Source organism: Anolis sagrei, chromosome 12 (assembly GCF_037176765.1).
Source record: "Anolis sagrei isolate rAnoSag1 chromosome 12, rAnoSag1.mat, whole genome shotgun sequence".
NCBI classification, from domain to species: domain Eukaryota; kingdom Metazoa; phylum Chordata; class Lepidosauria; order Squamata; family Dactyloidae; genus Anolis; species Anolis sagrei.
The window spans coordinates 20,681,068-20,708,199 of record NC_090032.1 but is presented as its reverse complement, the minus strand read 5'-3'; the positions used below and the strand labels follow the sequence as shown (position 1 = coordinate 20,708,199).

Sequence of the window (27,132 nt, the reverse complement as noted above, 5' to 3'; positions counted from 1 at the left end):
CACATGGGTAGTGGGCAGTGTGGTGTTGGTGGAGGACGTTGGCAAAGCTCTTGGACATGTTGACACTGTGATGTCTGTGGTGGAGGAAACACATACAATCTAGGATGGAATTGTCTCTGTATGAAAGCCTTCACATGGGTGGTGGGCAGTGGATGCTGGCAAGGCTCTTGGACATGTTGACACTGGGATGTCTGTGGTGGAGGAAACACATGCAATCTAGGAGGGAACTTTCCCCATATGAAAGCCTTCACATGGGTAGTGGGCAGTGTGGTGTTGGTGGAGGACATTGGCAGGGCTCCTGGAAATGTTTACACTGGGATGTCTGTGGTGGAGGAAACACTAAAAATTTAGGATGGAATTGTTTCTGTATGAAAGCCTTCACATGGGTAGTGGGCAGTATGGTGGCGGAGGACACTGGCAAGGCTCTTGGACATGTTGACACTGGGATGTCTATGGTGGAGGAAACATATACAAACTAGGAGGGAATTTTCCCCATATGAAAGCTTTCCCTTGGGTGGTGGGCAGTGTGGTGTTGGTGGAAGGCATTGGCAGGGCTCTTGGAAATGTTGACACTGGGATGTCTGTGATGGAGGAAACACATGCAATCTAGGAGGGAATTTTCCCCGTATGAAAGCCTTCACATGGGTGGTGGGCAGTATGGTGTTGGTGGAGGACACTCACAGGGATCTTGGAAATGTTTACACTGGGAAAGGGTGCCGGGAGCATCCATTTTAAAATCTCATTTCCTGAAGGGGGCGAGCTTAGGTAATTGGAGGGAAATGAGAGGAGTTAGTGATTGGCTGGGAGGGATGGGCGAAGCTTAACTTAGAATAGGAAAATAATTGACTTTAGGGGTTATGTTTTAAAACTAAAGTTCTCTTAAATAAACATCATTGTTCTATTGTTCACAACATCTGCCTCACGTGTGCTTCTGTGTAAGAAGTTTTAAAAGCAATTAATTGAGGAAGTCAAAGATTTAATGGTGGCAACGTATATTTTAAAGAAGAAATCCTTTCAGTGTTACCTTAGTGCACAGGCCTGAGTGCGAATCCGGCACATTCTATCGAAAGGTAACACTGAAAGGATGTCTTCTTTAAAATATACGCTGCCACCATTAAATCTTTGACTTCTTCCCTAAATCCAAGGGGAAGGGTTTGCTCTGGCCAAAAGGGCTCGGGGCGAACCCACTCCCCACTTTCCTCCCCACTAGTGGGCTAAATCCTCACCTTTGTGATAAAGTGCAACTTTCTCCGCTTCGATGCAGAAATAGCCGAGGTCGTCGCGGCCTTTGTACTGGGAGACACTGAAGAGGCAACCGTTCTCCACGTCCAAAACCAGCTCGCCGTGGGAGCCCTCCAGCTTCTTGCCCCCTTCGCCCTACAGCGGGGAAAAGGTGGCCCACGTCAAAGGAGGGAGGGAAGAAGAAGGCAGAGGAAGAAATAGGAGATCAGAAGGGAGGGAGGAAGGAAGGGGATGATATACGAGGGTTGAATGAAAAGTAATGCCTCCACCTTCGTTACATGGATTTAGATGGGAATATTTTAATAAACCAAACACAGAAATAATCCTTAGAATGCGCTCTTGAACGACCACTATTCACTTTTCGACATAATCACCAGACAATCAGATACATTTCTGCCAACGATGTTTTCTGAAGCCGTCGCAGAAGAAGTTGACACTCTGTTTCCGCAACCAGCGTCTCCCTGTTCTCTCAATCACTATCCACTTTTCCAGACAATCACCAGACAATTGGATACATTTCTGCCAAAAATGAACAAGTTTTCTGAAGCCGCCGCGGAAGAAGTTGACACTCTGTTTCTGCAACCAGCGTCTCCCAGTTCTCGCAACCTCTATTCGCTTTTCGACATAATCACCAGACAATCAGATACATTTCTGCCAACGATGAACAAGTTATTTGAAGCTATTGCAGAAGAAGTCAACACTCTGTTTCTGCAACCAGCGTCTCCCAGTTCTCTCGACGTCTTCATCAGAAGCACAATGATGTCCCCGCTGATTTTCTTTCATGACGAGGAACAGATGGAAGTCAGGCGGAGCTAAATCGGGACTGTATGGAGAATGCTATACGGTGATGAGATCCAGTCTCTGAAGTTCTGCTGTGTACCCATCATGCACAGATCTTCCAATAGCCAAGCAAAGCAATAATGTGACCCACACGTTCTTGTGAAATGCCGATTGTGCTTGAAATTTCTCTCTGAGTGATATGACGATCGTCCTGAATCAATCTCTCAACCTTTTGCTTGTGAAACTCGGTGGTTGCTGTCACAGGACGTCCAACTCTTTGTTTGTCATGCAAGTCAGATGTTCCCACCTCAACATCTTTAAACTCACTTGCCCAACGATGCACAGTACTCCCATCAACACAATCACAATCAACAGCTTACATTCTTGGATGAATCTCCTTCGGGGTGACACCTTCTGCTCTCAAGAATTCAATGACTGAACGTTGCTCAAGTCGTATTAATCGACCGTCTGCTCAGGGTTCTATAGTTTGCACTTTAACAACACAACCGTTCAATGCTAAGGCTTCCCACCAAAATGGAACTGTAGAGGAGTGTCTACTGAACAAGCCAGTACCTGCCGCATACATTGCTTAAGTCGCATTGACCGAACGTCTGCCCAGGGTTCTATACTTCGCACTTTAACAACACAACCATTCAATGCTAAGGCTTCCCACCAAAAGGGAACTGTAGAGGAGAGTCTACTGAACAAGCCAGTACCTGCCGCATATGTTGCTTAAGTCGCGGAAGGCCAGAGCTTGGGAAACATTGGCTGAAGTCCGAACCAACTCCCCATTCCCACCATCCCCAGGGCTGCAGTTACCTTGGCGTTGCAGAGGGCCGTGATCCTCCCCTTCCCGACACTCAGCAGGACGGAGACGCAGCTCTGTGGGGAGGGTCTCTGCTGTTCCCCCTTTTTTTCCACCGAATAGAAGTGGGAGTCTTCTTCCTCCGAGTCCGAATCTGGAAATACAGAACAAAAAGAGAAGTGTCATTTTCCCAAGCTCTCCTTTGCTGTGACATACTGTGTTTTTGCGTCAGTAAAATAATAATAATAATAATAATAATAATAATAATATATAAATAAAAATGTAAAAAGCCAAAAAAACAAAATACATTACAATGTTCCTGCTTATCTTCTTACCTAATTGGATTTACCTATTCCTTTAAAGTGCTTTTTACTTATCTATATAAATAAAAATGTAATGTTCGTTTGTGAGATTAGCATAACTCAAAAACCACTGGACGAATTGACACCAAATTTGGACACAAGACACCTATCAGGCCAACGAGTGTTCATCACCCCTAAAAATACACACACACCCCAGCAGAACAGACTTAAACCCCCCAAAATGCACCATACACACACACACACACACACACACTCATATACATAAACACAGGCACACATACATACACATACATATATATATACCCAAGCACACACAAATATACACACACATACATCTGCATAAACACACATATATACATATATACATGCACACACAAATATACACATGCACACATACACACATATATAAACACAAATATGTATATAGACAAGCCCACGCATATACACAATATACTCCTGCACACACACACACACACAAGTGAATGAATGGACAATGAGTGAAGAAGGATGGTGGGTATGAACGAGTGAATGAATGGAGTATGAGTAAAGTAGGATGGTGAGTATGAATGAGGAAATGAATGGAGTATGAGTGAAGAAGGATGGTGAGTATGAATGAGGAAATGAATGGAGCATGAGTGAAGAAAGATGGTGAGTATGAATGAGGAAATGAATGGAGCATGAGTGAAGAAGGATGGTGAGTATGAATGAGTGAATGAAGGAGTGAATGTCTCGAGTAGATTTGACGTTTCACCTTTTGGTCTGCATAATACTCCTATTACAAAGCCTAGTACTGGAGTCTGTGTGTCTATATAAACACACAAATATATATACACATATATCCACATCTACAAACACACATATATACATACACACACAAATATACACATGCACACATACACACATATAGGAACACAAATATGCATATAGACAAGCACACACATATACACAATATACTTATACACATATAAACACACAAATATATATACACATATATACACATCTGCAAACACACATATACATACACACACAAATATACACATACGCACATATATGAACACAAATATGCATATAGACAAGCACACATATATACACAATATACATATACACATATAAACACACAAATATATACACCTGTACACACACACATATGAACATGTGCACACACATATATATGCAAACACACATATATGCACAGATACACAAATATACACACACATATAAACACATATATATATACACACTGAAATACATATATACAGACTGGGCCACAGCAACGCGTGATAGGTGACAGCTAATAATAATAATAATAATAATAATAATAATAATAATACATTCCAATACTAATAATAGATACATAGCTGCTTTGAATCTCCTTGTGGAGAGAAAAAGCAGGGTATAAATAAACATAAACATAGTAATAGTGATAGCAAGAATAATAAGAATTACCCAGCTTAAAGGCCGACTTGCACATCTTGAAGTTTTCCTGCCATCGCATGCAGGGGGGCGCTTCGCAGGCCAAAGGGGAGGACGTCGAACTGGAACCCAACGGCGTCTCCGAGGGGCTGGGAGGCGGGCTGAAGGGCACCCACATCAATAGGTCGTTGTTGATCCTGGAGTAAGAAAACGGTACGTAGTTTTGGACATACTTTCCTTCTCTGTCCTCTGTGGGAAGTTTGGCCCAATTCTATCGTTGGTGGAGTTCAGAATGCTCTTTGATTGCAGGTAAACTATAAATCCCAGCAGCTACAACTCCCAAATGTCAAGGTCTATTTTCCCCAAACTCCACCAGTGTTCACATTTGGGCATATTGAATATTCATGCCAAGTTTGGTCCAGATCGATCATTTTTTCAGTCCACAGTGCGCTCTGGATGTAGGTGAACTACAACTCCCAAACTCAAGGGCAGTGCCCATCAAACCCTTCCAGTACTTTGCGTTGCACATGGGAGTTTTGTGTGCCAAGTTTGGTTCAATTCTATCATTGGTAGGGTTTAGAATGCGCTTTGATTGTAGGTGAACTATAAATCCCTGCAACTACAACTCCCAAATGTCAAGGTCTATTTCTCACAAACTCTACCAGTGTTCACATATGGGTATACTGAGTATCTGTGCAAAGTTTGGTCCAGATCTATCATTGTTGGGGTTCTGAATGCACTTTGATTGTAGGTGAACTATAAATCCCAGCAACTACAACTCCCAAATTTCAAGGTCTATTTTCCCCAAACTCCACCAGTATTCATATTTGGTAATATTGAGTATCCGTGCCAAGTTTGGTCCAGATCCCTCATTGTTGGGGCTCAGAATGCGCTTTGATTGTAGGTGAACTATAAATCCCAGCAACTACAACTCCCAAATTTCAAGGTCTATTTTCCCCAAACTCCACCAGTGTTCATATTTGGCAATATTGAGTATCCGTGCCAAGTTTGGTCCAGATCCATCATCGCTGGGGCTCAGAATGCTCTTTGTTTTTAGGTGAACTATATATCCCAGCAACTACATCTCCCAAATATTAAGGTCGATTTTTCCCAAATTATATCTGTGCTTAGATTTGGGTATATGGAGTATTCGTGCCAAGTTTGGTCTAGATATCCGTCATTGTTTGAGTCCAGAGTGCTCTCTGCATGGAGGTGAACTACAACTCCCAAACTCAAGGTCAATGGCCAGCAAGTATTTTCTGTTGGTCATGCGGGTTCTGTGTGCCAAGTTTGGTTCAATTTTATAATTGGTGGGGTTCAGAATGCTCTTTGGTTGTAGGTGAACTATACATCCCAGCAACTACAACTCCCAAATGTCAAGGTCTATTTCTCCCAAACTCCACCAGTGTTCATATTTGGCAATATTGAGTATCCGTGCCAAGTTTGGTCCAGATCCATCATTGCTGGGGCTCAGAATGCTCTTTGTTTTTAGGTGAACTATATATCCCAGCAACTACATCTCCCAAATATCAAGGTCGATTTTTCCCAAATTATATCTGTGCTTATATTTGGGTATATGGAGTATTCGTGCCAAGTTTGGTCTAGATATCCGTCATTGTTTGAGTCCAGAGTGCTCTCTGCATGGAGGTGAACTACAACTCCCAAACTCAAGGTCAATGGCCAGCAAGTATTTTCTGTTGGTCATGCGGGTTCTGTGTGCCAAGTTTGGTTCAATTTTATAATTGGTGGGGTTCAGAATGCTCTTTGGTTGTAGGTGAACTATACATCCCAGCAACTACAACTCCCAAATGTCAAGGTCTATTTCTCCCAAGCTCCACCAGTGTTCACATTTGGGTATATTGAGTATCTGTACAAAGTTTGGTCCAAATCTATCATTGTTGGGGTTCAGAATGCACTTTGATTGTAGGTGAACTATAAATCCCAGCAACTACATCTCCCAAATTTCAAGGTCTATTTTCCCCAAACTCCACCAGTATTCATATTTGGCAATATTGAGTATCCATGCCAAGTTTGGTCCAGATCTATCATTGTTGGGGCTCAGAATGCTTTGTGATTTTAGGTGAACTATAAATCCCAGCAACTACAACTCCCAAATGTGAAGGTCAGTTTTCCCCAAACTCTATCTGTGCTTATATTTGGGCATAAGGAGTTTTCGTGCCAAGTTTGGTCTAGTTCCATCATTGTTGGGGTTCAGAATGCTCTTTGTTTTTATGTGAACTATATCTCCCAGCAACTACATCTCCCAAATATATAGGTCGATTTTCCCCAAATTATATCTGTGCTTAGATTTGGGCATATGGAGTATTCGTGCCAAGTTTGGTCTAGATCTTTCATTGTTTGAGTCCAGAGTGCTCTCTGGATGGAAGTGAACTACAACTCCCAACTCACCTGTTGTAGATGCTCTCGTAGAAGTCTTTGCTGGGGAGGAAGAGGTGCATGGTGGGGAAGGACACCTCCAGGGCGTACTGGGAAGCCTCCAAGGTCTGGGCCTGGAATTCGGCCATCTCTTCGGGATCTCCGGGGATCACCATCTGCAGGAATGGGACCCCAAAATTACTACCAAAGTTGCTTGCTTGGTTTAGAAGGTTTGAATAATGCATATTTGAGTGTTTACCTTTGTCATTTAAGTATAGAATTGTTTAATACTGTTTTAGATCTCACATTCAATACGGATTTTCCAACTCCGCTTTTGACAATGTTTCCTAATACCTAAATGCATGCCATGTTCCTTTTTGGACAATTGTTCTTTTTTTGTTTTTGGTGCTGGTTATCAACCATAACGACAATAATAATAATAATAATAATAATAATTGTAATAATAATAATACTTAATTATTATTAAGTCGCCAATTGGCTGAGAAAGGCGGTATACAAATACAGCAAATAAATAAATATTATTATAATAATATCTATCTATTTAATAATAATAATAATAATAATAATAATTGTAATAATAATAATACTTAATTATTATTAAGTGGCCAATTGGCTGAGAAAGGCGGTATACAAATACAGCAAATAAATAAATAAATAAATAAATATTATTATTATTATTATAATATCTATTTAATAATAATAGTAATAATAATAATAATAATACATCACACAGTCCTAAGCACTTGGTAAGTGTTCAACTTGTGATTTTGTGTCAGTAAAATAATAATAATATCTATCTATCTATCTATCTATCTATCTAATAATCAAATAATAATAATATCTATCTATCTATCTATCTATCTAATAATCAAATAATAATAATATCTATCTATCTATCTAATAATCAAATAATAATAATATCTATCTATCTATCTAATAATCAAATAATAATAATATCTATCTATCTATCTATCTAATAATCAAATAATAATAATATCTATCTATCTATCTAATAATCAAATAATAATAATATCTATCTATCTATCTAATAATCAAATAATAATAATATCTATCTATCTATCTATCTATCTAATAATCAAATAATAATAATATCTATCTATCTATCTAATAATCAAATAATGATAATATCTATCTATCTATCTATCTATCTAATAATCAAATAATAATAATATCTATCTATCTAATAATCAAATAATAATAATATCTATCTATCTATCTAATAATCAAATAATAATAATATCTATCTATCTATCTAATAATCAAATAATAATAATATCTATCTATCTATCTATCTAATAATCAAATAATAATAATATCTATCTATCTATCTAATAATCAAATAATAATAATATCTGTCTATCTATCTATCTTTCTAATAATCAAATAATAATAATATCTATCTATCTATCTAATAATCAAATAATAATAATATCTATCTATCTATCTAATAATCAAATAATAATAATATCTATCTATCTATCTAATAATCAAATAATAATAATATCTATCTATCTATCTAATAATCAAATAATAATAATATCTATCTATCTATCTATCTAATAATCAAATAATAATAATATCTATCTATCTATCTATCTATCTAATATTCAAATAATAATAATATCTATCTATTTAATAATAATAATAATATTAAATAATAATAATAATAATAATCATACATCACACCGTCCTAGGCACTTGGTAAGTGTTCAACTTGTGATTTTGTGATACGAAATCCAGAATATTTGCTGTGACCTACTGCGTTTTTGTGTCAGTAAAATAATAATAATAATATCTATCCATTTAATAATAAAATAATAATAATAATATCTATCTATTTAATAATAATAATAATACTTCACACAGTCCTAGGCACTTGGTAAAGTGTTCAACTTGTGATTTTGTGATACGAAATCCAGCATATTTGCTGTGACATACTGCGTTTTTGTGTCAGTAAAATACTACTACTACTAATAATAATACCTATCTATCTAATAAAAAAATAATATATCTATTTAATAATAAAAATAATAATATCTATCTATTTAATAATAAAATAATAATATCTATCTATTTAATAATAATAATATCTATATAATAATAATAATAATAATAATAATAATAATAATACATCACACAGTCCTAGGCACTTGGAAAGTGTTCAACTTGTGATTGTGTGATACGATATCTCGTTTGCTGTGAATTACTGTGTTTTTGTGTCAGTAAAATAATAATAATAATAATAATAATACCTATCTATCTGTATATCTATCTATTTAATAATAAAATAAAAATAATATATATCTTTTTAATAATACAAATAAAATAATAATAATATCTATCTATTTAATAATAATAAAATAATAATAATATCTATCTATTTAATAGTAATAATAATAATACATCACACAGTCCTAGGCACTTGGTAAGTGTTCAACTTGTGGTTTTGTGATATGAAATCCAGCATATAGATCTCGTTTGCTGTGACATACTGTGTTTTTGTGTCAGTAAAATAATAATAACAACAACAATAATACCTACCTATCTATCTATTTAATAATAAAAATAAAATAATAATAATATCTATCTATTTAATAAAATAATAATATATCTATTTAATAGTAAAAATAAAATATTAATTTCTATTTAATAAAATAATAATAATAATATATCTATTTAATAAGAAGAATAAAATAATAATAATATCTATCTATTTAATAAAATAATAATATATCTATTTAATAGTAAAAATAAAATAATAATTTCTATTTAATAAAATAATAATAATAATAATATATCTATTTAATAATAAAAATAAAATAATAATAATATCTATCTATTTAATAAAATAATAATATATCTATTTAATAGTAAATATAAAATAATAATTTCTATTTAATAAAATAATAATAATAATAATATATCTATTTAATAATAAAAATAAAATAATAATAATATCTATCTATTTAATAAAATAATAATATATCTATTTAATAGTAAAAATAAAATAATAATTTCTATTTAATAAAATAATAATAATAATAATATATCTATTTAATAATAAAAATAAAATAATAATAATATCTATCTATTTAATAAAATAATAATATATCTATTTAATAGTAAAAATAAAATATTAATTTCTATTTAATAAAATAATAATAATAATATATCTATTTAATAAGAAGAATAAAATAATAATAATATCTATCTATTTAATAAAATAATAATATATCTATTTAATAGTAAAAATAAAATAATAATTTCTATTTAATAAAATAATAATAATAATAATATATCTATTTAATAATAAAAATAAAATAATAATAATATCTATCTATTTAATAAAATAATAATATATCTATTTAATAGTAAAAATAAAATAATAATTTCTATGTAATAAAATAATAATAATAATAATATATCTATTTAATAAGAAGAATAAAATAATAATAATATCTATCTATTTAATAAAATAATAATATGTCTATTTAATAATAAAAATAAAATAATAATTTCTATTTAATAAAATAATAATAATATATCTATTTAATAATAAGAATAAAATAATAATATCTATGTATTTAATAAAATAATAATATATCTATTTAATAATAAAAATAAAATAATAATAATATCTATTTAATAATAAAAATAAAATAATAATAATATCTATATATCTATTTAATAATAATAATAATAATAATAATAATAATGGTCCTCCCTCCAATGACATTGCAGCTTACAGCAAGCGCCATGAACATGCCCAAGAGCCCTGCCAATGTCCACCACCAACACCACACTGTCCACCACCCAAGGGAAGGCTTCCATTCAGGGACCATTTCATCCTAGATTTCCTGTCTTTCCTCCACCACAGGCACCCTAGTGTTCCTTACTCTCTCCATTGGTGTGGAATTGCCTCACCTCCTCGGTCTCGTACATGGTCCGCTTGGAGGAGAAGGGCGAAGGCTCGGGCTGCTTGAGTTCGCAGGGGCTTTCAGCCGAGGAGAGCTCCATCTCCTCGGGCTTTGGTAGCGACGGATCCCATTGGACATCGCCGGTCCGGGGGCGGAGGGTCAGAGCGATCCTGGAAGGGAGAACCACTGAGCATTCACTGAAATCAGGGATATAAATAAATATAACAATGTATTGTTGGAGGGTTGTTGGAAGTTTTTCGGGCTGTCTGGCCATGTTCCAGAAGCATTCTCTCCTGACGTTTTGCCTGCATCCTCAGAGGTTGTGAGGTCTTTTGGAAACCAGGAAAATTCTAAAGTAGACATTGTAGGTCTTCTTCTGATTTCGCACAGGCTACGTTATCATCTGCATATTGGAGTTCCATAACAGACATTGTTGGTCTTCTTCTGAATGCACACAGACGTTATCATCTGCATATTGGAGTTCCATAACAGACATTGTAGGCCTTCTTCTGAATGTGCACATACTATGTTATCATCTGCATATTGGAGTTCTATAACAGACATTGTAGGTCTTCTTCTGAATGTGCACAGACTACGTTATCATCGGCATATTGGAGTTCCATAACAGACATTGTAGGCCTTCTTCTGAATGTGCACATACTATGTTATCATCTGCATATTGGAGTTCTATAACAGACATTGTAGGTCTTCTTCTGAATGCGCAGACTACGTTACCATCAGCATATTGAAGTTCCATAACAGACATTGTAGGTCTCCTTCTGAATGCGCAGACTACGTTATCATCGGCATATTGAAGTTCCATAACAGACATTGTAGGTCTTCTGAATGCATACAGACTACGTTATCATCAGCATATTGGAGTTCCATAACAGACATTCTAGGACTTCTTCTGAATGCGCACAGACTATCATCGGCACATTGTACGTCATCTTCTGAATGCGCACAGACTATGTTATCATCAGCATATTGGAGTTCCGTAACATACATTGTAGGTCTTCTTCTGAATGCTCACAGACTACATTATCGTCGGCATATTAGAGTTCTATAACAGATGTTGTTCGTCTTCTGACTGCCCACAGACTATGTTATCATTGGCATACTGGAGTTCCATAACAGACATTGTAGGTCTTCTCCTAAATGCGCACAGACTATGTTATCGTTGGCATATTAGAGTTCTATCACAGATGTTGTTGGTCTTCTGACTGCGCACAGACTACGTTATCATCGGCATACTGGAGTTCCATAACAGACATTGTAGGTCTCCTTCTGAATGCGCACAGACTTTGGGGTGATAAGGGCAGCATATAAACGTCATAATTAATTAATTAATTAATTAATGGTGATAGAAGAGGAGCAGGAAGAGGAAGCCCGGGGAAGCAAGCTTACTTTGGAATGATGTACTTCTTTCCCGTCGTTTTGGCTGTCAAATCGGGGCTTTTGCCAACCCGGAAGCAGGGCACCGAGAACTTCTCGCCGTCTTCGTACACACCTGAAAAAAAAACAATAGCAACCAATAAGTAAATGCGTTGTAAGGTATTTTTTTATTTTACTTTCACGTTTTAAAGGGTTGTTTTCATTATTGTCCACTCCTTGGGGTATGAGATGTTTGGAGGCCAAATCGGATGTCAGTTGGCCCCATAGTTTGATTATTTTTAGTCTACTCATGACGCACAGAAGCGTCGTGAGTATATATTAAGATTTACCAAAAAAAAAATCCACAAAACAGCGAGTCCGCGTAAAGCGAGGGAACACCGTATTATAAGACCCAGTAGTGGAGTCTGTGGGGCAAAAGTACTCATGACAGGGTCATTTGTGGTGCCCGAGTGAGGTTAGATTCGGCACCCCACAGATGTCTCTGTACCGTGCAAGTCGCTGCAGGAAACTTCCATCTTGGTGGCGCCCGACGGGCCGAGCTCCGTGCGGAATTCGACGGCGGTCAGGTCCAGGAGAAGGCTCTCCTTGCGCACGGCCTTCTGGGTCTCGGGCCGCCTCTCGGGCCAGGGTCGTAAGTCCGGGATGGGGAACTGGAGCCGGAGGGCGGCTTTCGGTGCGGACAAGCGGAGGCTGGCCTGCCAGTTGCCGGCCGGGGGAGAATCTGCCTGGCGTCCAGAAAGAAGGAGAAGAAAAGGAAAGAAAGGATGTTGTAAGACACACCAACACTTGTATATGAAGCAAATTCATCCAAGGTAGAGTTCAGCCATCTTGAAACTCATCTTGAACCTCATTGACACCCTGAGCCTGAAACCATCCTTTTATTGAAGGTAAGTAAAAAGTATCTAAGTAAAAAGCACTTAAAAGGAATAGGTAAATCCAATTAGGTAAGAAGATAAGCAGGCGCAAATAAATCCAAGTTAGAGTTCAGCCATCTTGAAACTCATCTTGAATCTCATTGACACCCTGATCCTGACACCATCCTTTTATTGAAGGTAAGTAAAAAGCATTTAAAAAGAATAGGTAAATCCAATTAGGTAAGAAGATAAGCAGGAGCAAATTAATTCTAGGTAGAATACAGCCATCTTGAAACTCATCTTGAATCTCGTTGACACCCTGATCCTGACACCATCCTTTTATTGAAGATAAGTAAAAAGCATCTAAGTAAAAAAACACTTCAAGGGAATAGGTAAATCCAATTAGGTAAGAAGATAAGCAGGAGCAAATTGATCCAAGGTAGAGTTCAGCCATCTTGAAACTCATCTTGAATCTCATTGACACCCTGATCCTGAAACCATCCTTTAAGTAAAAAGCATCTAATTAAAAAGCACTTCAAAGGAATAGGCAAATCCAATTAGGTAAGAAGATAAGCAGGAGCAAATTCATCCAAGTTAGAGTTCAGCCATCTTGAAACTCATCTTGAATCTCATTGACACCCTGATCCTGAAACCATCCTTTAAGTAAAAAGCATCTAATTAAAAAGCACTTCAAAGGAATAGGCAAATCCAATTAGGTAAGAAGATAAGCAGGAGCAAATTCATCCAAGTTAGAGTTCAGCCATCTTGAAACTCATCTTGAATCTCATTGACACCCTGATCCTGAAACCATCCTTTAAGTAAAAAGCATCTAATTAAAAAGCACTTCAAAGGAATAGGCAAATCCAATTAGGTAAGAAGATAAGCAGGAGCAAATTCATCCAAGTTAGAGTTCAGCCATCTTGAAACTCATCTTGAATCTCATTGACACCCTGATCCTGAAACCATCCTTTTATTGAAGATAAGTAAAAAAGCATCTAAGTAAAAAAGCACTTCAAGGGAATAGGTAAATCCAATTAGGTAAGAAGATAAGCAGGAGCAAATTAATCCAACCCTGTGTTGCACTCTAACACTGAGACACTGAGATTATACAAGGAACTTAACAATACAGGAACTTGGTAACACGAACAGGAGACTGAATCCCAAAGCCAAACCACTTAATTTAAGCCTGACCAGGAACCCATGACATCATGTCTAACTGTTGCACTCCGGGACAGGAAAAACCCTCTGACTTTAAACAATAGGGAAAAAAAATCCTTTTATTGAAGATAAGTAAAAGCATCTAAGTAAAAAAGCACTTCAAAGGAATAGGTAAATCCAATTAGGTAAGAAGATAAGCAGGAGCAAATTGACCCAAGTTAGAGTTCAGCCATCTTGAAACTCATCTTGAATCTCATTGACACCCTGATCCTGACACCATCCTTTTATTGAAGGTAAGTAAAAAGCATTTAAAAAGAATAGGTAAATCCAATTAGGTAAGAAGATAAGCAGGAGCAAATTAATCCTAGGTAGAGCTCAGCCATCTTGAAACTCATCTTGAATCTCATTGACACCCTGATCCTGAAACAATCCTTTTATTGAAGGTAAGTTAAAAAGCATCTAAGTAAAAAGCACTAAAAAGGAATAGGTAAATGCAATTAGGTAAGAAGATAAGCAGGAGCAAATTAATCCAAGGTAGAGTTCAGCCATCTTGAAACTCATCTTGAATCTCATTGACACCCTGATCCTGAAACAATCCTTTTATTGAAGGTAAGTAAAAAGCATCTAAGTAAAAAGCACTGAAAAGGAATAGGTAAATCCAATCAGGTAAGAAGTTAAGCAGGAGCAAATTAATCCTAGGTAGAGTTCAGCCATCTTGAAACTCATCTTGAATCTCATTGACACCCTGATCCTGACACCATCCTTTTATTGAAGATAAGTAAAAAAGCATCTAAGTAAAAAGCACTGAAAAGAAATAGGTAAATCCAATCAGTTAAGAAGATAAGCAGGAGCAAATTCATCCAAGGTAGAGTTCAGCCATCTTGAAACTCATCTTGAATCTCATTGACACCCTGATCCTGAAACCATCCTTTTATTGAAGATAAGTAAAAAGCATCTAAGTAAAAAAAAACACTTCAAGGGAATAGGTAAATCCAATTAGGTAAGAAGATAAGCAGGAGCAAATTAATCCAAGGTAGAGTTCAGCCATCTTGAAACTCATCTTGAATCTCATTGACACCCTGATCCTGAAACCATCCTTTAAGTAAAAAGCATCTAAGTAAAAAGCACTGAAAAGGAATAGGTAAATCCAATTAGGTAAGAAGATAAGCAGGAGCAAATTCATCCAAGGTAGAGTTCAGCCATCTTGAAACTCATCTTGAATCTCATTGACACCCTGATCCTGAAACCATCCTTTTATTGAAGATAAGTAAAAAGCATCTAAGTAAAAAAAAACCACTTCAAGGGAATAGGTAAATCCAATTAGGTTAGAAGATAAGCAGGAGCAAATTCATCCAAGGTAGAGTTCAGCCATCTTGAAACTCATCTTGAATCTCATTGACACCCTGATCCTGAAACATCCTTTTATTGAAGATAAGTAAAAACGCATCTAAGTAAAAAGCACTTCAAAGGAATAGGCAAATCCAATTAGGTAAGAAGATAAGCAGGAGCAAATTCATCCAAGGTAGAGTTCAGCCATCTTGAAACTCATCTTGAACCTCATTGACACCCTGATCCTGAAACCATCCTTTTATTGAAGATAAGTAAAAAGCATCTAAGTAAAAAAAACACTTCAAGGGAATAGGTAAATCCAATTAGGTAAGAAGATAAGCAGGAGCAAATTCATCCAAGGTAGAGTTCAGCCATCTTGAAACTCATCTTGAATCTCATTGACACCCTGAGCCTGAAACCATCCTTTTATTGAAGGTAAGTAAAAAGCATCTAAGTAAAAAGCACTGAAAAAGAATAGGTAAATCCAATTAGGTAAGAAGATAAGCAGGAGCAAATTCATCCAAGGTAGAGTTCAGCCATCTTGAAACTCATCTTGAATCTCATTGACACCCTGATCCTGAAACCATCCTTTTATTGAAGATAAGTAAAAAGTATCTAAGTAAAAAGCACTTAAAAGGAATAGGTAAATCCAATTAGGTAAGAAGATAAGCAGGCGCAAATAAATCCAAGGTCGAGTTCAGCCATCTTGAAACTCATCTTGAACCTCATTGACACCCTGATCCTGAAACCATCCTTTTATTGAAGATAAGTAAAAAGCATTTAAGTAAAAAGCACTTAAAAGGAATAGGTAAATCCAATTAGGTAAGAAGATAAGCAGGAGCAAATTCATCCAAGTTAGAGTTCAGCCATCTTGAAACTCATCTTGAACCTCATTGACACCCTGAGCCTGAAACCATCCTTTTATTGAAGGTAAGTAAAAAGTATCTAAGTAAAAAGCACTTAAAAGGAATAGGCAAATCCAATTAGGTAAGAAGATAAGCAGGAGCAAATCCATCCAAGTTAGAGTTCTGCCATCTTGAAACTCATCTTGAATCTCATTGACACCCTGATCCTGAAACCATCCTTTAAGTAAAAAGCATCTAATTAAAAAGCACTTCAAAGGAATAGGCAAATCCAATTAGGTAAGAAGATAAGCAGGAGCAAATTCATCCAAGGTAGAGTTCAGCCATCTTGAAACTCATCTTGAATCTCATTGACACCCTGATCCTGAAACCATCCTTTAAGTAAAAAGCATCTAATTAAAAAGCACTTCAAAGGAATAGGCAAATCCAATTAGGTAAGAAGATAAGCAGGAGCAAATTCATCCAAGGTAGAGTTCAGCCATCTTGAAACTCATCTTGAATCTCATTGACACCCTGATCCTGAAACCATCCTTTAAGTAAAAAGCATCTAAGTAAAAAGCACTGAAAAGGAATAGGTAAATCCAATTAGGTAAGAAGATAAGCAGGAGCAAATTCATCCAAGGTAGAGTTCAGCCATCTTGAAACTCATCTTGAATCTCATTGACACCCTGATCCTGAAGGTAAGTAAAAAGTATCTAAGTAAAAAGCACTTCAAAGGAATAGGTAAATCCAATTGGGATACGCTGCACTCTACTCTAATGTAGACAACCAAATATTCCTACAAGATAGACTCGGTCAATCTTGTATCCAAAGGGATCCGGCGCACTGGCGTGTGATGTGCCCCGCTTACCAAGTGCGGTCGAGGAGGCAGCCAGGAGGGCGAGGAGGGTGCCGTGGCACAATGCAATAGGGAGCAGAGCCGGTCCAGCGTTGCCAGGTCCACGTCGGAGCCGAACTCCGCCAACTCGGCCTCCAGCTCCACAGTTTGTTTGGCCGCTGCCTTGACAAGACGACTCTGCGGGGACATTCCCAACAGCGGGAAGCTTATTCTTTGCCAATATTTTAGTGTTATTATCCCCCCCCCCCCCAATTAAGATATACTCATGATATATTTATAATATTATAAATATAATACTACTAATAATAATACGATATTATAATTATATATTTTATATTACATGTAATATTACAATATAATGGTTTAGTACAATATAGTAATATATAATACTGATATTGTACTATGCTAATAATATAATATAATATAATATAATTATATAATAATATATTATATTACAATATAATGGTATAGTACAATATAGTAATATATAATACTGATATTGTACTATGCTAATAATATAATATAATATAATATAATATAATTATATAATAATATAATATATTACAATATAATGGTATAGTACAATATAGTAATATATAATACTGATATTGTACTATGCTAATAATATAATATAATATAATATAATATAATTATATAATAATATAATATATTACAATATAATGGTATAGTACAATATAGTAATATATAATACTGATATTGTACTATGCTAATAATATAATATAATATAATATAATATTATTATATAATAATATATTATATTACAATATAATGGTATAGTACAATATAGTAATATATAATACTGATATTCTACTATGCTAATAATATAATATAATATAATATAATATAATTATATAATAATATAATATATTACAATATAATGGTATAGTACAATATAGTAATATATAATACTGATATTGTACTATGCTAATAATATAATATAATATAATATAATATAATTATATAATAATATAATATATTACAATATAATGGTATAGTACAATATAGTAATATATAATACTGATATTCTACTATGCTAATAATATAATATAATATAATATAATATAATATAATTATATAATAATATAATATATTACAATATAATGGTATAGTACAATATAGTAATATATAATACTGATATTCTACTATGCTAATAATATAATATAATATAATATAATATAATATTATTATATAATAATATAATATATTACAATATAATGGTATAGTACAATATAGTAATATATAATACTGATATTCTACTATGCTAATAATATAATATAATACATGTAATATTACAATACAATGGTATAGTACAACATAGTAATATATAATACTGATATTGTACTATGCTAATAATATAATGAATGTACATACAATACTTATAATATTATAATGTAATATAATATAATAATACTACTAATAATAATACAATATTATAATTATATATTTTATATGTAATATTACAATATAATGGTATAGTACAACATAGTAATATATAATACTGATATTGTTTTATGCTAATAATATAATGAATGTACATACAATATTTATAATATAATGTAATATAATATAATACTATTATTAATAATAATAATACAATATTATAATTATATATTTTATATTACATGTAATATTACAATATAATGGTATAGTAAAACATAGTAATATATAATACTGATATTATACTATGCTAATAATATAATGAATGTACATACAATATGTATAATATTATAATGTAATATAATATAATACTACTACTAATAATAATAATACAATATTATGATTATATATTTTATATTACATGTAATATTACAATATAATGGTTTAGTACAACATGGTAATATATAAGACTGATATTGTACTATGCTAATAATATAATATAATGAATGAACATACAATATTTAAAATATTATTATGTAATATAATACAATCCTACTACTACTAATAATAAAATATTACAATTATATATTTTATATTATTGTAATATTACATATAATATCATGGCGTAGTAAAACAGTAATATATAATACTGATATTGTTTTATGCTAATAATATAATATAATATAATATAATGAATATACATACAATATTTATATTATAATATAATATAATATAATTAATAATAATAATACAATAATATAATTATATATTTTATATTACATGTAATATTACAATACTGTATAATGGTATAGTACAACATAATAATATACAATACTGATATTGTTTTATGCTAATAATATAATATAATGAATATACATACAATATTTATAATATCATAATGTAATATAATATTACTATTATTAATAATAATACAATATTATAATTATATATTTTATATTACATGTAATATTACTAATAATGGTTTAGTACAATATAGTAATATATAATACTGATATTGTATTATGCTAAGAATACAATATAATATAATATAATAATTATATAATAATATAATATATTACAATATAATGGTATAGTACAATATCGTAATATAAAATACTGATATTGTACTATGCCTATATTATAATATAATGAATATACATACAATATTTATAATATTATAATGCAATATAATATAATATAATACTATTACTAATAATAAAATAATACAAATATATATTTTATATTACATGTAATATTACTAATAATGATATTGTACATTATAGTGGTAGAGTACAATATAGCAATATATAATACTATATTGTTCTACCATAATAATATAATATAATGAATATACATACAATATTTATAATATAACGTAATATAATAATAATAATAATAATAATAATAATACAATATTACAATTATATATTTTATATTACAATATAACGGTATAGTACAATAAAGTAATATATAATACTGATATAGTACTATGCTAATAATATAAAATAATATTACTATTATAATAATAATATAATATATTACAATATCACGGTATAGTACAATATAGTAATATATAATACTGATATTGTACTATGCTAATAATATAATATAATATAATATAATATAATATAATATAATATAATAATAGTAATATAATAATATAATATATTGCATTTACTGGTATAGTACAATATATTAATATATCATAGTGATATTGTACTATGCTAATAATATAATATTATATATTATTATATAATAATAATAATAATAATAATAATATATAACAATATAATGGTATAGTAGAGTATAGAAATATATAACACTGATATTGTACTATGCTAATAATATCATATAATATTATATTATTATATTATATAATATAATATATTACAATATAATGGAATAGTACAATATAGTAATATATAATACTGATATTGTACTATGCTAATAATATAATATAATATAATATAACGATAATACATACAATATTTACAATATTATAATGTAATACAATATGCTACTAATAATAATAATGCAATATTACAATTATATATTTTATATTACATGTAATATTACTAATAATATTACTATATAATGGTATAGTATAATATAGCAATATATAATACTATATTGTACTATGCTAACAATATAATATAATATAATATAATATAATAATAATATAATATATTACAATATAATGGTAGAGTACATTACAGTAATATATAATACTGATATTGTACTATGCTAATAATATGATATAATATAATATAATTATTATAATATAATAATATAATATATTGTATTTACTGGTATAGTACAATATAGTAATATATCATAGTGATATTGTAATAATATATTACAATATATTATTATTAATATACTAATAATAATACTAATACTAATAATAATAATAATATAATATAATATAATATATTACAGTATAATGGTATAGTACAATATAGTAATATATAATACTGATATTGTACTATGCTAATAATATAATATATTGTATATATATCTCGTAAGCTGCTCTGAGTCCACTCCAGGGTGAAAAATAAATAAATAAATTTTGTACAATTAAAATTTGGCTTTTTCAAATAACCCGGGCAACGTCCACGATAGTAACAACAGTCCAAAGTCCCCATATATGGTAAGTAAACCCAACGAACCTTGGAAGATGGCACTTTCTGCGAGTGCTTGGACCGAATGCGGGCACAGGGTTGAGGCGAATGGCTATAGGGGAAGGCACTGGGGGTGGCAAAGACCAACAACTAGAGGGGGCAAAAAAAAAAAGACATGTTAATGCTTGCTTAGGAAAAATCTCCCTTCCTTTCCCCCCTTGCAGGCATCTTTAGGAGTTAGGAAAAAAAATCTCCAGCAGCGTGCAAAAGAATGAGGAAGTACTCCCTTGGTGTCACAAGTGGACGGTGAAGCAACAGCTCCCCCAGTGGCCGGATCTAGAAAGCAGCAAAGGATCTAGAAAGGAATTCCCGCCACCGACCCTCACCTCGGTGTACTCCGGTTTGGCTCTCCCCCCGCCGTCGTCCGGCCAAAGGCACTCCAAGACCTCCAGCAGCCCAAAAGTGGCGTCCCAAGTGAGCATGTGCATCTGGCCGGAGGATTTGTGCTCGCAGCTGAGTTGCACGGCGGCCCCCGTGAGCCTGGGAAAGAGAGAGAGAAGAGAGCCTCAATCCAGGGCAGGGCGGCTTCCGAGTACGAGAACGAAACACAATAGCAGGAGCAATGAGAAACACCCTACATTCACAGGGATTCATGGAAAACAATTTTTTTTTTACCTAAGTGTTGTACGACTTTTCGACATAATCACCAGACAATCGGATACATTTCTGCCAACGATGAACAAGTTTTCTGAAGCCGTCGCAGAAGAAGTCGACACTTTGTTTCCGCAACCAGCGTCTCACAGTTCTCTCAACTACTCAAGTTTTCTGAAGCCGTCGCAGAAGAAGTCGATACTCTGTTTCCGCAACCAGCGTCTCACAGTTCTCTCAACTACTCAAGTTTTCCGAAGCCGTCGCAGAAGAAGTCGACACTCTGTCTCAATCACTATTTGCTTTTCGACATAATCACCAGACAATCGGATACATTTCTGCCAACGATGAACACGTTTTCTGAAGCCGTCGTGGAAGAAGTCGACACTCTGTTTCCACAACCAGCGTCTCACAGTTCTCTCAACTACTCAAGTTTTCTGAAGCCGTCGCAGAAGAAGTCGACACTCTGTTTCCGCAACCAGCGTCTCACAGTTCTCTCAACTACTCAAGTTTTCTGAAGCCGTCGCAGAAGAAGTCGATACTGTTTCCGCAACCAGCGTCTCACAGTTCTCTCAACTACTCAAGTTTTCCGAAGCCGTCGCAGAAGAAGTCGACACTCTGTCTCAATCACTATTCGCTTGTCGACATCATCACCAGACAACCGGATACATTTCTGCCAACCATGAACAAGTATTCCGAAGCCGTCGCAGAAAAAGTCGACACTCGGTTTCCGCAACCAGCGTCTCACTGTTCTCTCAATCACGATTCGCTTGTCGACATCATCACCAGACAATTGGATACATTTCTACCAATGATGAACAAGATTTCTGAAGCCGTCGCAGAAGAAGTCGACATTCTGTTTCCGCAACCAGCGTCTCACAGTTCTCTCAATCACTATTCGCTTTTCCATATAATCACCAAATAATCGGAGACATTTCTGCCAACAATGAACAAGTTTTTTGAAGCCGTTGCGGAAGAAGTCGACACTCTTGTTTCCGCAACCAGCGTCTCACATTTCTCTCAATCACTATTCACTGTTCAACATAATCACCAGACAATCGGATACATTTCTGCCAACCATGAACAAGTTTTCTGAAGCCGTCGTGGAAGAAGTCGACTCTCTGTTTCCGCAACCAGCGTCTCACAGTTCTCTCGATTACTATTCGCTTTTCGACGTAATCACCAGACAATCGGATACATTTCTGCCAACGACGAACAAGTTTTCTGAAGCCGTCGCTGAAGAAGTCGACACTCTGTTTCCGCAACCAGCGTCTCACAGTTCTCTCAATCACTATTCACTTTTCCACATAATCACCAGACAATCGGATACATTTCTGCCAACAATGAACAAGTTTTCCGAAGCCGTCGCGGAAGAAGTCGACACTCTGTTTCCGCAACCAGCGTCTCACAGTTCTCTCAATCACTATTCGCTTGTCGACATCATCACCAGACAATCGGATACATTTCTGCCAACCATGAACAAGTTTTCTGAAGCCGTCGCGGAAGAAGTCGACACTCTGTTTCCGCAACCAGCGTCTCACAGTTCTCTCAATCACTATTCGCTTGTCGACATCATCACCAGACAATCGGATACATTTCTGCCAACAATGAACAAGTTTTCTGAAGCCGTCGCGGAAGAAGTCGACATTCTGTTTCCGCAACCAGCGTCTCACAGTTCTCTCAATCACTATTCGCTTTTCGACATAATCACCAGACAATCGGATACATTTCTGCCAACCATGAACAAGTTTTCTGAAGCCGTCGCGGAAGAAGTCGACACTCTGTTTCCGCAACCAGCGTCTCACAGTTCTCTCAATCACTATTCGCTTGTCGACATCATCACCAGACAATCGGATACATTTCTGCCAACCATGAACAAGTTTTCTGAAGCCGTCGCGGAAGAAGTCGACACTCTGTTTCCGCAACCACAGTTCTCTCAATCACTATTCGCTTTTCCACATAATCACCAGACAATCGGATACATTTCTGCCAACGATGAACAAGTTTTCCGAAGCCGTCGCGGAAGAAGTCGACACTCTGTTTCCGCAGTGTCTCACAGTTCTCTCAACCACTATTCGCTGTTCCACATAATCACCAGACAATCGGATACATTTCTGCCAACCATGAACAAGTTTTCTGAAGCCGTCGCAGAAGAAGTCGACACTCTGTTTCCGCAACCAGCGTCTCACAGTTCTCTCAATCACTATTCGCTTTTCGACATAATCACCAGACAATCGGATACATTTCTGGCAATGATAGACAAGTTTTCTGAAGCCGTCGCGGAAGAAGTCGACACTCCGTTTCCGCAACCAGCGTCTCACAGTTCTCTCAATCACTATTCGCTTTCCCACATAATCACCAGACAATTGGATATATTTCTGCCAACGATGAACAAGCCGTCGCAGAAGAAGTCGACACTCTGTTTCTGCAACCAGCGTCTCACAGTTCTCTCAACCACTATTCGCTTTTCCACATAATCACCAGACAATCGGATACATTTCTTCCAACGATGAACAAGTTTTCTGAAGCCGTCGCAGAAGAAGTCGACACTCTGTTTCCGCAACCAGCGTCTCACAGTTCTCTCAATCACTATTTGCTTTTCGACATAATCACCAGACAATCGGATACATTTCTGGCAATGATGAACAAATTTTCCAAAGCCGTCGCGGAAGAAGTCGACACTCTGTTTCCAGAACCAGTGTCTCACAGTTCTCTCAATCACTATTCGCTTTTCCACATAATCACCAGACAATCGGATACATTTCTTCCAACGATGAACAAGTTTTCTGAAGCCGTCGCGGAAGAAGTCGACACTCTGTTTCCAGAACCAGCGTCTCACAGTTCTCTCAACCACTATTCGCTTTTCCACGTAATCACCAGACAATCGGATACATTTCTGCCAACGATGAAAAAGTTTTCCGAAGCCGTCGCAGAAGAAGTCGACACTCTGTTTCCGCTTTAACAACACAACCGTTCTATGCTAAGGCTTCCTGCCAAAATGGAACTGTAGAGGAGAGTCTACTGAACAAGCCAGTATCTGCTGCATACATTGCTTAAGTCACATTGACCGACCTTCTGCGCAGGGTTCCATACTTTGCACTTTAACAACACAACCGTTCAATGCTAAGGCTTCCCGCCAAGATGGAACTGTAGAGGAGAGTTTACTGAACAAGCCAGTACCTGCCGCATACGTTACTTAAGTCACATTGACAGACTGTCTGCACAGGGTTCCATACTTCGCACTTTTAACAACACAACCGTTCTATGCTAAGGCTTCCAGCCAAAACGGAACTGTAGAGGAGAGTCTACTGAACAAGCCAGTACCTGCTGCATATGTTGCTGACATCACATTGACCGACTGTCTGTACAGGGTTCCATATTTCGCACTTTAACAACACAACCATTCAATGCTAAGGTGTCCCATCAAAATGGAACTGTAGAGGAGAGTCTACTAAACAAGCCAGTACCTGTCGCATATCAGTACTGCCATCTGTTGAGGAGTTACCAAGGTGGAGGCATTACTTTTCACTTTAACAACACAACTGTGCAATGATAAGGCTTCCTGCCAAGATGGAACTGTAGAGGAGTCTACTGAACAAAATGGAACTGTAGAGGAGAGTCTACTGAACAAGCCAGTACCTGCAACATAGGTTGCTTAGGTTGCATTGACCAACCGTCTGCGCAGGATTCCATACTTTGCACTTCAACAACACACCCGTTCAATGCTGCCAAAATGGAACTGTAGAGGAGAGTCTACTGAACAAGCCAGTTCCTGTCGCATATCAGTACTGCCATCTGTTGAGGAGTTACCAAGGTGGAGGCATTACTTTTCACTTTAACAACACAACCGTTCCATGCTAAGGCTGCCCGCCAAAGTGGAACTGTAGAGGAGAGTCTACTGAACAAGCCAATACTTGCAGCATACGTTGCTTAAATCGCCACTGACCGACCGTCTTCACAGGGTTCCATACTTCACACTTTAACAACACAACCATCCAATGCTGCCAAAATGGAACTGTAGAGAAGAGTCTACTGAACAAGCCAGTACCTGCCGCATACATTGCTTAAGTCCTATTGACCGACTGTTTGCACAGGGTTCCATACATCACACTTTAACAACACAACCGTTCAATGCTCAGGCTTCCTGTCAGAATGGAACTGTAGAGGAGAGTCTACTGAACAAGCCAGTACCTGCCGCATACGTTGCTTAAGTCGCATTGACAGACTGTCTGCACAGGGTTCCATACTTTGCACTTCAACAACACAACCGTTCAATGCTAAGGCTTCCTGCCAGAATGGAACTCTAGAGGAGAGTCTACTGAACAAGCCAGTCCCTGCCACATACGTTGCCCCATATTCCCACCACATCTCGTCCCCTTACCTGACGTTGCTTCGAGGACAGGCTCCTTCAAAGCATTGGCGCAAGGGGCGGAAGTCCCGCCCCCCGAAGGCCGAGTCCTTGAGGGCCCCCAAGTGGGAGAAGAAGCGATGGGCCAGGAGGCGGGGGCCCGGGTTGGGGGCCACGGGCTTGGGGTCGTGGTGCAGCAGTGTCAGGGTCAGGCCCCCCACCGTGACCCGCAGGAGGAGCTCCGGGTGCTGGCTTTCCAAGGGCGGGGGCGGCGGGTGGCTGGCCTTACCTGCGAGAGAGAAAAGAGGCCACCAACTGTAGAGGAGAGTCTACTGAACACAAGAAGAAACTGGCTTGCTGTGAGTTTCCCAAGTGTTATGGTCATGTTCTGGAAGCATTCTCTCCTGATGTTTCGCCCACGCATGGATGAAAAGGAACAAAATCTGGCTACCAGTATTTAACTCTAAAATCGGGGCAGTAAATAAAGAGCAACACTCTGAAAAGTGGGGAATTCCAGACAGGAAACCATCAGGGCCAGCTAACACCTCCCCCCAACAAAGGATTCCCCCAGGCACAAAGCAGTCAGACTTTGAAGTTGCAAGGCTACTCGATGCTAAAATCAGGGCAGTAAATAAAGAGTAACAATCTGAAAACAGGGGAATTCCAGACAGGAAAACATCAGGGCCAGCTAACAACCCCCCCAACAAAGGATTCCCCCAGGCACGAAGCAGCCAGACTTTGAAGTTGCAAGGCTACTCGATGCTAAAATCAGGGCAGTAAAT

At 35.7% G+C, this 27,132-nt stretch overlaps 1 protein-coding gene across 1 annotated transcript in view; it reads right to left on the bottom strand.

The window, feature by feature from the left end:
* Positions 1 to 27,132, bottom strand: part of ATG2A (autophagy related 2A) — a 104,331-nt gene that overhangs the window by 45,167 nt on the left and 32,032 nt on the right. The window contains exons 11-21 of the mRNA XM_067472551.1: positions 26,384 to 26,639; positions 21,741 to 21,894; positions 21,403 to 21,504; positions 17,348 to 17,512; positions 12,781 to 13,018; positions 12,306 to 12,408; positions 10,906 to 11,068; positions 6,973 to 7,115; positions 4,597 to 4,760; positions 2,842 to 2,981; positions 1,227 to 1,377 (exon numbers count right to left, since the gene is read on the bottom strand). Coding sequence (XP_067328652.1) covers positions 1,227 to 1,377; positions 2,842 to 2,981; positions 4,597 to 4,760; positions 6,973 to 7,115; positions 10,906 to 11,068; positions 12,306 to 12,408; positions 12,781 to 13,018; positions 17,348 to 17,512; positions 21,403 to 21,504; positions 21,741 to 21,894; positions 26,384 to 26,639 — 1,779 coding nt within the window. The remainder of the gene's footprint in view (positions 1 to 1,226; positions 1,378 to 2,841; positions 2,982 to 4,596; positions 4,761 to 6,972; positions 7,116 to 10,905; positions 11,069 to 12,305; positions 12,409 to 12,780; positions 13,019 to 17,347; positions 17,513 to 21,402; positions 21,505 to 21,740; positions 21,895 to 26,383; positions 26,640 to 27,132) is intronic.